The sequence below is a fragment of the Carassius auratus genome, unplaced genomic scaffold (genome assembly GCF_003368295.1).
Source record: "Carassius auratus strain Wakin unplaced genomic scaffold, ASM336829v1 scaf_tig00214077, whole genome shotgun sequence".
Classification (NCBI taxonomy): domain Eukaryota; kingdom Metazoa; phylum Chordata; class Actinopteri; order Cypriniformes; family Cyprinidae; genus Carassius; species Carassius auratus.
Window position 1 is genome coordinate 1377867 of NW_020527513.1, and position 13951 is coordinate 1391817.

General features: G+C 36.8%; 1 protein-coding gene across 1 annotated transcript in view; it reads right to left on the minus strand.

Moving 5' to 3' along the window:
• The window catches only part of LOC113091116 (follistatin-related protein 5-like), a gene marked incomplete at its 5' end in the record, with an annotated part of 57728 nt that overhangs the window by 38503 nt on the left and 5274 nt on the right, over positions 1–13951 (minus strand). The window contains one exon of the mRNA XM_026256550.1: positions 1853–2019. Coding sequence (XP_026112335.1) covers positions 1853–2019 — 167 coding nt within the window. The remainder of the gene's footprint in view (positions 1–1852; positions 2020–13951) is intronic.

Here is a 13951-nt window from a genome sequence, read left to right on the forward strand (position 1 = left end):
GTATACAATCTGGAAAATTACGCTGTAAAACCATATGGGAGCTCAAACGATTCTTCCTGCTGATCCTTAATAAAGTTTTACCCACAGTTTCTACTTTAGTCTCTAAATCCTCTTCTTTTGTTTTATGTATTCAGGGAGCAGTTCATAATAATGGCCGTGCGGTGGTCTCAGTTGCATCCCATGATGCAATGCTCAGCAAGCTCCATCATTTACAGCACATTAATGTGCGAAAGATGCTTCCTGTCGATGGGATTCACTAAATTTAACAAGATTACTTAAATTTATGAGGCTGTCTCTGATAGCAGACTGAAAATTAGACACAAGAAGGAAAGACATGCAGAAATAAAGAATAAAATTCACTGAGCTTAACATTATTACCCCAACTATACACTGATAAATAGTAAACTAAACTTAACTAAATTAAAAAATGTGCATGCAGCATAGCTTGACATGTCAGAGATGATGACATTAAGTGCTCTGGGAATTAAGGAGAGATCAAAGGTACATGAATGTTTTTGTAGTTTAGGCCAGGCAACTCTGCTGTCCTAAACGATTGTCTGTGGCTTGTAGAGGTGCTGACGTTTACACAAGCTTTCCTCTGAATCTTTAGGTTATTAATGTAGATGTTATCTTTTGTGAGTGTGCATGTCCCGTCTGGGTGATATTGTGGAAGGGAGTGTAGGGTGTAGGTTCTAAAGATGGATCTTGGCAGCCACAGACTCCTTCTTCATTTAAAGACCTCATAAACCTTACACGTATTAAGGATGACACAGAGGCCAGTGTTGACTCAACTGATGAATACCCCAGTGAGACAAGCTTTTGACTGGTCATATTTACACACTCTCAGAAGGAATAAAAGTATACTGTAACGTAAAGAAAAATGAACAGCTTCACATTATATGCCACAAATAAATAATAAAAAAATAGTGATAATAAAAATAGAAAATTTAATAAAATAAAAGTCAAGGACAATGGAAATGATAATAAATTAAGATAAACAGCAGTTTTAAGAATTACAACATTTCTGCAAACTCACCAACTTATATAGATAAATATATATCACTTTAATGAAATTGTATTCATTCATGTTAGACAGTCTCAGTTTATTCCCTGCAGCATATCCCCAGAGAGACATCCAATATTTTCTATGCTGCTTTCATTTAAGTGCTTATGTTTAATTGTTTTTGTTAACCGTTCTTTTCCTCTTAAATTACTTCATTTCATATTGGCTCAATCAAGCATCATACAAGACTGCCAAACCCATTTAGTTTCTCTTGAGTCTCTTCTGTCTCAATCCTCATTTACACTAATGTGTTTTCTATTGAGTTGTGGCTGTGTTGAGTGATGTTGCGTTACAGCGTGAAAATTTAAAACATCACTCATATCTCAATTTGGTATCACGGGGCCAGATTCCATCAGCCTGGGTTGGTTAAGGTTACTGTAATGAATATATATTATAGCTGGAGCGTGGAACTCAGAGACTTTGGAGACTTTCATTTGAGCTCTTACTGTCTTACATATGGGTTTCTTTTGGAAATCCCACCTGGCTTTGATATCTTTGTTGGATATTTCACTCCAAAAGCTAAATCGGGTGGAAAGCACATTAAGAGATGAAGTGAATTAGATTAAACATTGAATGATCCCACACCATGTCATATCATTTCAAAACAAGGCTGCTGCTGAACGTGCTTTTGCACATGTGTGTCAATTGATTGGATTGAAAGTGTCGCCACTTGCTTTTAACATTTTTAAAAAGGTCACTGATTGAAATGCTTTTCAGTTGCCTTGTACGTACAAACACTCATCCGAGTGTGATAGGGACAGAAAAAAGTGAAAGAGGTGCATTACTTACATTAATGTCCTCCAGCTCCAGCATGTTGAGAGCATGGTTGTTGCGTCTCCAGATGATTGGTGGTCTCTGGTCTCCTGTGATGGCACACGTTAGCACGGCGCTCTGACCCACTGTTACAGTGGTGATGCTCAGCTTCTGGTCTTCAGGAAGGCTGAGCTGATAGACCTCTGAGAAACAACAGAGGAAGAGTGGTTTCATATCAGCTTTTCTTCCCAGCAAGTTTGTTCACTAGGTGTCTATTAAAATCAATTGCTAGCTCACTTCTGTTCACAGAAAATTATTTGAGAAATCAACAGTGCACCAGCTACTTAGACTTGTGATTTCTAGTGAGAACATCAAACTCTTCTTAGATGCCACATTACTGATGTGAATATCACTTCATCTGACACTTAGCACTTCATTAAAGAAACAAACTGTACTATAGACAGTTACAAGCAAGTGTAGTGTAAATGGAGGTTTAAAAGACTGCTTCTTACCCTGAAAGCTGGGCTGCTAACAGTTGCTAACATACTGTAGATGCATCAGTGTTTACAGTGTAAAAAGAATAAATACAAAGCTGCTCTTGTTATGGCCTAACTGAGAACTAAATATCAGATTATTACATCCAAACTGGCATTAAACACACACACACACACACGCGCATGCACACATGCACAAACAGTATATTTAAAGTATACATACATTCATAAATATACAAACAAGCAGACCTGGAGCAGGATAAGTATAACAAACAAACCCCTGACACCCAAATCTATAAATGAGCTCCATCAATCAGTTGTGACGCTTCAGATAATCGGACAAGCCTCTAATACAGCTGAAGTCGATGTACTGCTCAAGGCAAAAGCTGATATTGCTGACTCATAGCTTCATAGCACTCTTTATAATGATCGTGATAGGCTTTGTGCAGCATTAAGCATGCATCTCCTGATAGTTTCACTTAGTTTTAAAATGAACATTTTAATGACGGCAGGAAATAATGGCTGCTCCTCTGAGCTTCTCAGAAGAAATGCCAACCAAACCTGGCAGTTCATTATGGCAGCTTATTTTCAATTAAAAACTATTCAACTTAACATCTAGTTTGAATATAATTATCTCCACAGTCAAGACTTAATAGCACCATTCAGTCAAAAGATAGCTGTTGAAAGATCCTCGCATATCATTTCTCAGTTTTTATACAGTGTAAAAGGAATAATAGAGCCAGGTGCAAAACACTTCTTTTGGTCTAATTAACAAGTCTCTTCATTTGCTTTTCAGTGGAGTTGTACCCTGACTGTTTGGGTTAACTGAGTCCACCTGCTCATAAAGCAGACAGCGACCAGCATTTAAATGAAAGAGATAAGAAAAATGTCAAAATGAGTGAAAAAAAGAAGAAAAAAAGAGAAAGAAAAACACTTAGCAACTATCTAGCTAATGTAACAGATTTTCAGTAGTGCCACAGCAGATAATTTAATGTAAAAAAGAAACTATATTTTTAAGAAGAACTCAAGTTTACAACTTTAAATTACAACATGCTTGTAGCCTTGTAGTTTCCCCCCAAAAAAATTCACTTATTTTAAAGCCTTGATTGACTTGATTTTCTTCTCAGGATCATATTTAATGACATCCAAAATGTTTATTTCTTTCTTTTTTTTATTAGAAACACAAAAGTGGAAAACATAATCAAGCTGCAGCGAAACAAATGAAAACATGGGTTGGGGTATCGAAAATGATTATGCAGTTAAAGATCTGGGAAATTAAAACAAGCCTATGCACTAAACAATCAAGTTTCTCACCTCGCAAACTGCAATTTTACGTTTCATCGTCTGTGCTCTCCTTTAAATCTAATTTGTCAAATTAGTCGGTAATGTCTTTTATTCACTGTTACTCTCAGCTCATATAGCGGACATAGGTGCACCTTTAGCAATCCTCATTTAATGTTAGATTCTTCTGCTTGTCACACTCTCTGTGTTCATGAAGGAATACTTTTTTGGAACAGTTGTTTGAGCGAGGAATCTGGGAGTATGCACAATAGAACAAACTTATGAGCATAACTTTTTATATATTTATCCAGAGATGAGGTCTTTAGAACAGTCTGCTTATTTCCAAATCTCTATATATGGCAAATTTACACTGCAAGGGTGACACATAAGTGCTTCTGAAATGGCATTTAAGGGTCTTTACAAAGATTGTTTAATTTTGCTCAAAGGTGATATAAATGCATTTACAACACAGCAATTGCAACTATATACATTGATACTTGGAGATGGGGTCAGTGCAAGCATAATTTAGTGTGACTTTTATGCTGCATTGCATTTTTACACTGAATACTGAGCAGGCACAGAGATGCCTTAACGTCTCTCTTGCCTAATTTATACTGCGAAGGTGGCATGAAAATGCTTCGTAAGTAGCATTTAAGCCATCTTTACGTAGCCAAATTAAGGCTGCTCTGTGCCTGGTCAAAATTCTGTGTAAGGATGTAATGCCATATAAAGGCCAGAATAAATCAAACCTGCTCTGATCCACCACAGTCCCATAAGGATACAGTTGTATTTGTATCTGTGTAAATGCATTTATGCCACCTCTGAGCAGAATTAATCAGTCTGTGTAAAGATGTCTACCTTCCATTAGGGGTGAACTGTTCTTAAACTCTGTCTGGTGTTGGTTACCCAACCCAATCTTTTTTGCCCCATTGTCATTGTCAACTCTAATGAATTCAATAAATAAAACTTGAATGTAGTAAATCAGTACAAGTACAGCTTCTCATCAAACCAGTATGTGTGTATAGCAATACTCTGACGCCATCTCTGTCGTTCAGTAATATTCTGCCTAGCAATTCAATTAAACTCTTTTGTGTCTTAATAGATTTGGAATTTGCTCCAGGGCAAGCCACTGCATTTTACAATTCCCTGTAGGATTGGAAAGTGAATTGATTTTTCAGAACAAGGAACGCAAGAGTGAAGATGAGTATTTGTTTATGTGTATGTCAGTGAGGGAAACAGAAATAGATAAAGAGTCCATTTTAAGATATAAAAGATAAAAAAAAAACAAATATGGTGCACTGATAATACTGCAAGACTGTGAATGATGTTAAAATGATGTCAGGTGCTGTCCGGACATTTAATCCTGAGTCAATGTTTGTGATTAATGACAGTATAGTAAGTGGAGGTTTTGCCCCTTCATTTACGGCACGTATAGCAGATGAGTAGACTCTCCTTCAGGGTTCGACCATTTCTCACATCAGCAGTGTGGAATTAAAACTGAAGTGCATGACTGCAGTTTTGATTCAAGTTTTGATTAAGTTTAAACTCTATCCCATTCCAGAGCAGTAATGCTACTACTGCAGGAAGAGCTAAATCAAAACCGGTATGAGAAAGCCCACTGTCACACGGAAACAGAATATGTTTTTTATCCTCTTTCAGCATTCCACGTGGCATCCACAATCCAGTGGGCCATCCTCTGCTTAGAGATGGCATTCCCCTCCTGCGGGCCTCTGTAACAGAAGAAGAGCTGGTCTGAGGTCCTAAAGCTTTGTGTCCAGTCTATGCAAATGGCAACCTCCCGCTCTCTATCGTGAAGCCCATATGAAAGTGACTTTAACTGCAATTCATCGACTGGTCGCTAGAGGCTGGCTGCAAAAGGGAGTCAATCCCATAGACTCCCCATGTTAAAATGCCCAACTTTACAGCAGAAAAAAATCATGTTTACAGCCTGTGACATGCGATGGGAGAGCAGACCAGCTTGTCAGTTGATGGCCCAGGAGTCTCTGAAATAGTTTAAGTGGGAGCGCCGTCCTGCCCTTGAACGAATTTAAGCAGGTCAGCACTGACCACTCACATTCCTCTGTGAGGCGTGCTGTCTGTTCTACCGAATCCAACTCCGTACCGAGAAAAGATATCTTATGCATCGGGGAGAGTTTGCTCTTTTCCCAGTTGACCCAATGACCCAAAAGGCTGAGGTGCTGGAGCACCAGGTCCCTCTGCTCGCACAACTGATCCTGAGACTGCACTAGTATAAGCCAATATCAAAGATAGTTGACGATGTGAACACCCTGCTCTCCGAGGGGAACAAAAGCCACCTCTGTGACTTTTGTGAAGACATGGGGGTACAGGGACCGCCCAAATATGACCGTCCTTTGAAAGCAAGCCGCAGAAAAGGTCTGCGGCATGGAAGGATCGGTTCGTGAAAGTACGCATCTTTCAGCTCAATCGCTGCAAACCAATCTCGGGGACAGATGACCATCACTCAGCGGCGGGTAACAACTGCATCCAGAAATGCACGGGTGAAATGGCATCTTTAAAATGATGATCTGTCATCTTTACAAAGACGCACATGTTTATTGTTCTTTTAGAGAAATTGCTCTTTTAGGGAAATGCTCTCTTATGTGCTGAGGCGCACAGGGGAATGGCTACTTGCAGCACAACAGGGGGTAGTGCAACCGGAAGTGCGCAACCCACTTGACACAGGAATGACCGCCACTGAAGTGCAGTACTGCCAACACCAAAAGCTTCCAAAAGTTTAACTCGTAGCTCACTGAAGACACTTGAATGGAGCGGAACGATGTTGTTTCTCGGCTCCGAAGCAAAAGGCTGGCATTCATTGCACCTGCTGCCTTTTTATGCTCAAGCTGTGATCAGCTGCAGCTTGATGCAATAATTGCATGCCAATGTGCATTGGCTCATTTAGATAACACACAAAGTTATCTTATTTTATTTAAAGTTATTTTATTTTGCAAGGTTAGATTAAATTGATCAAAAGTGTGATCTTTGTGACTTTAATTTAAATTAAATTAAATTTCAGGAATTTAACTAAAATATAAAGGGAATTAACAACTCTTGGCACACAACCCAGGAAAAGAGCAGTACAAAATTGGGGTCACACATGTTAGTAAAAACAAATGTAAATGCCAAACACTAACTATGTGCAGATGGCTAAAGAGACAACCAAATAAATATCATTTTTTTTTTAATCTAAGGAAATATTACATTATATATAATAAACAAAATACAATATAAGCTTATTCAGAAGCAACAACAGAGCCTTTCCAACAAGCAGCAAAGCCGTCAAAGGTCTTCAATCAGAATTACCAGCTGCTCTCCTATCCTGCCCCCATCCACTAGTACATTTATGAGCCCGTAAGGCCTCTGTGATCGCTGCAGAATCTTTCAAAAGTGTTGCACACTGAAGTCAGATGGAAGAAAACCTCTGTGACCCAATCAATGTGAGAGACAGGCAGTAATAGAAGCTGAAGAAAGGCTGACTTCGCACCACCTGTGAAAAACACCATTTCCATGGCACTTGTCAGTAGGAACGCCGGAGGCCCACTCATATTAGCATACCATCCCACTATGCATACTTCTAATTGGGCTACTTGTGGTTCATATACAAGAGGGACAGTGCAGAATAAAGTAGGATAAACACCTGGTTAAATTTGATAAATGAAAGTGCAATTTACACCACATTACAGAGCTGTTAATTAATTTTTTTCTGTCTCTCTCTCTAAGTTTACACCTTTTTTTTCTTCACTTCCCATATGGCAATCTTTAAAAGTCTATATTGCCTTTTACTGAAGTCAATTTTGTTTCAAGTGAGGCCCAGTTTCTTATCACACAATTCTACACTGCCAATGATATGAGCGGCTCCTGTATTTCTCTGTTTGAGTGTGTGTGTGTGTGTGTGTGTGTGTGTGTGTGTGCGTTTGTCTGTTTAGCAGACAGAGCAGTTGGATTGACATTCTCTCCAGAGGCATATCAGCCTTGACAGATGAAAGGAACGGCATTGTGGCGCTAAGTAATTGCCTTCTGACTCTACTGGGGGATGAAAATAGTTGTGCATGGAGCATACAGATATGCCAATTGAACAAACCAATCATGACAACGAACCACATAGATGTAGGAACATGAATAAACAAGGGTCAAAGGCAAAAAAATTACTTGAAGTCAGAAAGATTTGCCACTTTTAACCCCCCCCCCCCACTTTTTTTTTACTTACAAACTTCCATGAACAATATATAGAAATTTTACAAACTAGTAACTTTGCATTTCAAACATTATAAGAAAGCCCAAAGTAATTCCAAGTGGATATTTCATCAGTACAAGCATAAAAATGCTATGGCACAAATTTGGAGAGAAACCTTTTGTCTGTACCAGTTCACAAAACTATAGACTAAATAATTTTTTTACAAAACAGATTGACTGATGTAGCCCAGTTTTTAAATGAAGCAGCCAGTTTTGTGAAAATGGTTCAGCAGAATAATTTATGTCTAATCTATAGTGGAAAAATATGCAAATTCAGATACAACCAATATTAATACTCAAGTAATGATGTAAAAAATAATCAATGCACTGAACTGGGTTGATTCCGTGCAATTCCAGAACAAATAATTTAGTCCAGATTTGTGAACTGGTTCTGCAGATTCATTAAAGGGGTCATATGATGCGATTTAAATTGAAAATCTCTTTGGACTGTTACAAGCTCTTGGTGCATAAAGAAGATTTGTAAAGTTGCAAAGACTAAAGCCTCAAATCCAAAGTGATATTTTTATAATATCGCATCTTGACAATAACCTATGTATCAATAACTTCTGGATTCTTAAAAGCAAAGATCAGGTCAGCGAGCCTCTTTAAAACCTAATGCACGGATCCAATATAATAAGTGGAGATTTCTTTCTCCACTGTATACGATTACTTAAGACATAACTGAGTGTGTTTACGAGAATACTTCCAGAGAGAATTATTTTGAGATAATTTTGTGTTCATTCAGAAGCAAGGATATGCGAAAGAGGAATCAATTCTGTGTGCACATTGTCTGAAACTCTGCTCTCAGTGCATGCTTTGAATGAGTGCGCGCAAGCTCCGGATGCACGCAATAGGTTTAAAACGTTTGAATCGACAAGACTTAAAGTGCAAACGATCAACTACGATCCATTTCACCCCTTCAAGCAAGTGAAACTGTTTACTTAAATATTAAATTAAGAAATGACTTAAAAAAAAATTAAAAGTAATCACTTTGGTCATCTAAAATACTTTTCAGATGTAACTGTAATCTGATTACCCCTTATTTAAAATGTATTTATAATGTAATACTGTTACTCATATTTTGTATTTTAAATAAGTAATGCTGTTACATTTCGTTACTCCCAGCCCTGCTGTTAAATGAAGCAGGCAGACCGTCTTCTCTAGCTGCATTTTGAGTTTCAGGATGTTGTCATTCACTTGTGGATCTTCAATAACACCCTCATTTAGAAAAATCACTGTTTCAGGGTCAATACTTTCTTCAGTTATTTGTTGTGGGGAATCAACCCGTGGCAATGTGTCATTCATTTCCCTGTCTTCGCTTATGGAAGCTCTAGTTGTAATGTCAGGGTCAGTCACTAAGTCAGATTCCCTGGTTCCTTGAATTTCATCATTGAGAGCTATAACTTTACTAACATCTTCTAAAGACTGCCTATCTGATTTTATTTTGGTACACAGATAGAGTCTTAGCATTCGGACTTTGCTTTCACTATACAGTTGATCTACAGTTTTGGACATTTCAATGTGCATTTCAATCAGTTGTATAGAGTGACAAGAGTTTTGTTTCTTTGAATAACTATTTGGGAAAAAAAACAACAACTAATTTTCAGCCTCAGGTTTCAAATCTTTCACTCTTTTGTTTATGTCAACACAGAGATGTCTTGTTCCGCCACCATTTAGTGATTTCACTTGTTTGAACCGCTCCTCTTTCTCATCAAAATCCATCCATCCATCCTAGCTCAATGCATCTTTCTTTCTTTTTGGCACTTATGTTTCCTACCCATGAAAAACTTTTCTTTGCAGGTACACTCTCATTCCTAGTAGACAAGTTGTGATGCACTGGCTTGTCTACAGAAGACCAGAGTAGAGATTCTGTCTCCAGCTTTGGGGATGTACTTTGCCAGGTCACTGTCTGTCATCATAGGGATGACATTTTCATTTCATTTCAATTTAAAATAAATGAATAAACAAAAATATAAAATGTATAAATTAGTTACAAAACCAAATGATGTTCCTTTGCATAGTTACTAAGTACATGTGGCAAATGCAGCCATTTATCTTTGTGTATTAGTATACTGCTTTGCTTTCCTTCACTGTTCTTATTCACATCCTCTTTAACACTTGATCACTGTACAATCAGATTTTTCCAGAAACACTATAGTTGTTTTAAAGAAATGTATCACTGACTTCAGTGAAGCAGTTACAATAAATAATAATAATAATAATAATGCTTTCACTTAATAGCTGAAATTTGTTATGTGATTTATCGGATCCTCCCTCTTATAGATAATTTATGTAATAGATAATTAATTTTAGATTCTGTAGACACTAAACAAGTATTTGCTAAGGCTTAGCAGTTATTGATGTGTTGTTCTGTGATGATTTAAAAGTGTTTCCATAAAAAGAAAAGATTCTGCATTTTGTTTTCAAATGTAAACCTCTACCAGTGTGTTAAGTAAATGCCTTACATTTTCATCTTCAAGCTTCTTAATCACTTCTTCATCTTCATCTCATCTTCATCTCATATTGTGCTTCATTAAGAAATTTCTCAAATGAGCATCCATGCTGATTTTATAAGATTCCTAAAACCTGGGAAAATTTAATCAGTCAAGGTCCAAGTAGGCTATGTCATTGTATCACTTAAATACAAAAAATGCGTATTCGTATCACAAAGAAGGCAGATACCGATATGATACTTATATGATGAAAAAAGCACCAGTACCTGTTAGGACGTAATGACTAAATTGTGCACACGATTAACCTAGAATGAGGGCACAAATTATTATATCTAGTGCAATTTACTTAAAATGAGGGAACAAATTATTAAATCGTGTGCACAATTTACTTGAAACTAGGGAATTAATTATGAAATTTGTGCGCAAATCCTAGTAAATTGAGGGAACTAATTAATAAATCATGCCCAAAATGTATAATTTTTTTCTTGCAAGTCATGTGCGGGGCTCTGTATTTACTAATTAGCTACTGAATGCATGGGAGGAGACGCTTGCAATCTGCAATCACGATAAATGCTCAGATTTGGAAAACTGTCATTTTTTAATTGATGCTAAAATATATACAAGACATTACCAGTCCAGTTTTCCCACAATATCCACGGAGCCTGTGAAATGCATGGTAACAGAGTCTGATGAAAAATATAAGTATACATTAATTGCCACTGCATAGCTAGGAATAAACAAGCCACACATTTAGCCTAAATGTGTGAACTACTTAGACTCTTGAGGAGAAATGAAAATGCTCCCTAGAGCCAGAGGTAAGGGCCAGAATCTGAGTAAACATATTTAGCATTTCTCAAAAACCTCTTGCATATCATGTGCTAATTGCTGCAATAACGAATCAAGAGGGCATGAAGAACCCAGACAGCATCTTTTCAATAATGTAATTAGATGCCGAGCAATTAACAAGTTTTAAGGCTGCATGACCTACACATGGCAAAAGATACCTTTCTTAGCTCTTTTAGATTCTCTTGGCTTACTCTGGAGAGGCCAGAGACTCTCCAAACAAAAAACTGGACCATTTTATGCTTTCATGGCCTGTCAACCTCTATCAGGACTGAGATCTATACCCATGTGACCGATGTACTCCCCCAGACCTGGAGAGTTTGAACATCCCAAGTCAACGCTGACAAGCTCTATTCACTCACACATCAGTAAACCACTTCAGACCAGATTCAACCATACTAACTCCATCAGAGAGAAGAAACCATAGTGTCTTAACCATAGTTTACTTGCCCCCAAGTCAGACCACCCAGATCAAGATCATGCAAGAATATGTCAGAGTTATTAGAGTGAATTAAAATTATGAATTATTCATGCAATAAACTATTGTTGAAAACACAAACAATAAATTATATTATTTACAGATTTTCAGCTAAAACTCTCTCATCACAATATCTTGCACCACAGACAAAGTCAGATCAAATATGGCAATGAATGATGGAGGAACATAGCTGCATATTGCGTGACCCATTAAATATAACTATAAAAAATGAATTAATAATAGTTATAATATTATTGCACTTTATTCATTTAGTTAAAAAAATAAATAAAACAATAGTAAATAAACTAAATAATAGTGTGTGATAATATTATTAAAAAATAAAAGGCATTCCTAGTATTAAATACAATTATTTTATAGTAAACCTAAAAATAAAATGCTAATATTTACTACTACTTTATTTGTTTGCCTCTGTAAGAAGAATCGCTTTATGTATTCCCCAATTTGAAATCGCTTTGGATAAAAGCGTCTAAAAATAAATAAATAAAAGCATTTCCATCATATTCAAACTTAAAATCAGCAGCCTTTTATTTTGGCGGGTTGCCGCCAAGTAAGTATACCCACTTCCGGATTTAGCGCTGCTGATTAAAGAGCGTCAGTGAATGAATGTCACAGTTTTGCATTGTGCTTTGAAAAGGTAGGCATAGCCTAGATTTATGCTTTCAGTTTGAAAATATAACTTATATAGTACAGTTTGTGATCTAAAATGGTTATTGTTATTAACAGCTGTCAGCCATGTAGGTATGCGAATGCGATTCAAGAACATATTTATATTACCGCATTTTTTTATTTTGGTCGCACATGCGGACCTGCGGACCAATTATGTGCACCCCTGTGTGTTTGTATATATATATATATATATATATATATATATATATATATATATATATTTTTTTTTTTTTTTTGCTTCAGGGAAAGTATTTGTGCATGAATTGCAATGCATAATATAATACATGATATCATGAACAAGATTAATTAGTTTTATTAAATGCATGAATCAAACTCACTGAGAATACTAGCAATTTCTGATATAGTTTATTTATCTTTTTGTATGATATTGCTGTATGTGGGTCAAGACAAATTTCTCAGAATGGTGAAATTGCTCACAGGAACATTTTATCAATGCTCATTTGCATAAAGGTACACTTTTCTCGACTCAGTGTTTTGATGCTGACATTAAACTGATTTGCCTTGATGCTGCAAATCACTGTCAGTGTGAATGCCCCTAAACAGGATCACTGAGTATAGAAGTGGACTGAGAAAACTTACTGACAAGTGCCCATGCCATGGAAAAACATGTCAGGATCAGGTGAATCTGAGAAGCTTATATCTGTGGGTAAATTGCACATTGAAGGTCGAACCGACTAAGCAAATGCACATATTCAAACACCCTTTGTGGCAGGTATCTAAAGCACAAGCTCACAGCATGAACCCTAGTGCTGTTGGTACAACAAACATGCACTGTTTATAAAGTAGTATTTTTCAATCTTTTAAAGAAAGCAAAGTGTCAGAAAGCAAAGTGTCAGGAGCTGAATAGAGATGGTGTGAAGGAGTCAGACAAAATGCCTTGTTATCTTTTTATCTTTAGTTTAAAAGAAAAGTGAAAGTAGCAATACACATTTTTTTTTTCATTCCCTGTAGGGCTTTTCCCGCCTCGCCCAAACCCCTGCTGAGATCGGTGAAAGGGCACAGGGGCAGAAAGAGGCTGCCATTTTCATTCCAAAACCTTCTACCTGTCTTTTGCTCAAAAACTGTGTGTAACAGTGAGATTCTTCCAAAAAGGCTTCTTTTGCAAGTGCATTATTGTTTTTTTTTTCATCCCGAACCACATGTTAAAATTGTCGGCCTTTGTTGAATGTCAGCACAAACTGAGTCAAATTGAAATGTCAGAGGAAGATGAGACTAAAAAGGAAATGGAAACAGAGCAGACGTGTTAAACATCAGTGTGAAAGGTTGGAACACTGCTATTTTCCTCATTTAGTTTGCAAGCTTTACTTTTACTCAGAATCTTTCAGTATGTGTCATTTCTTGTGACATAAGGGATGTCTTAGCCTTCCATATGGAGATTTTTATTTATAACCAAAAACTCAAGGCATTGGGAGCACTAATTTATTCTCTATTAGGATAGGATTTCTTATTTGGGACAAAAAACCGCAATAAGAATAGAAGGCATTTGGTCCTAATGTTGTTCTTTTGATCTTCTACTCATCTAACAAACAAACAAACAAACAAATAAATGAATGAATGAAGAACAAGACTAAAAAAAACAAAACAAAAAAAAAAAAAACACATAAAAAACTAAAATAAACACATT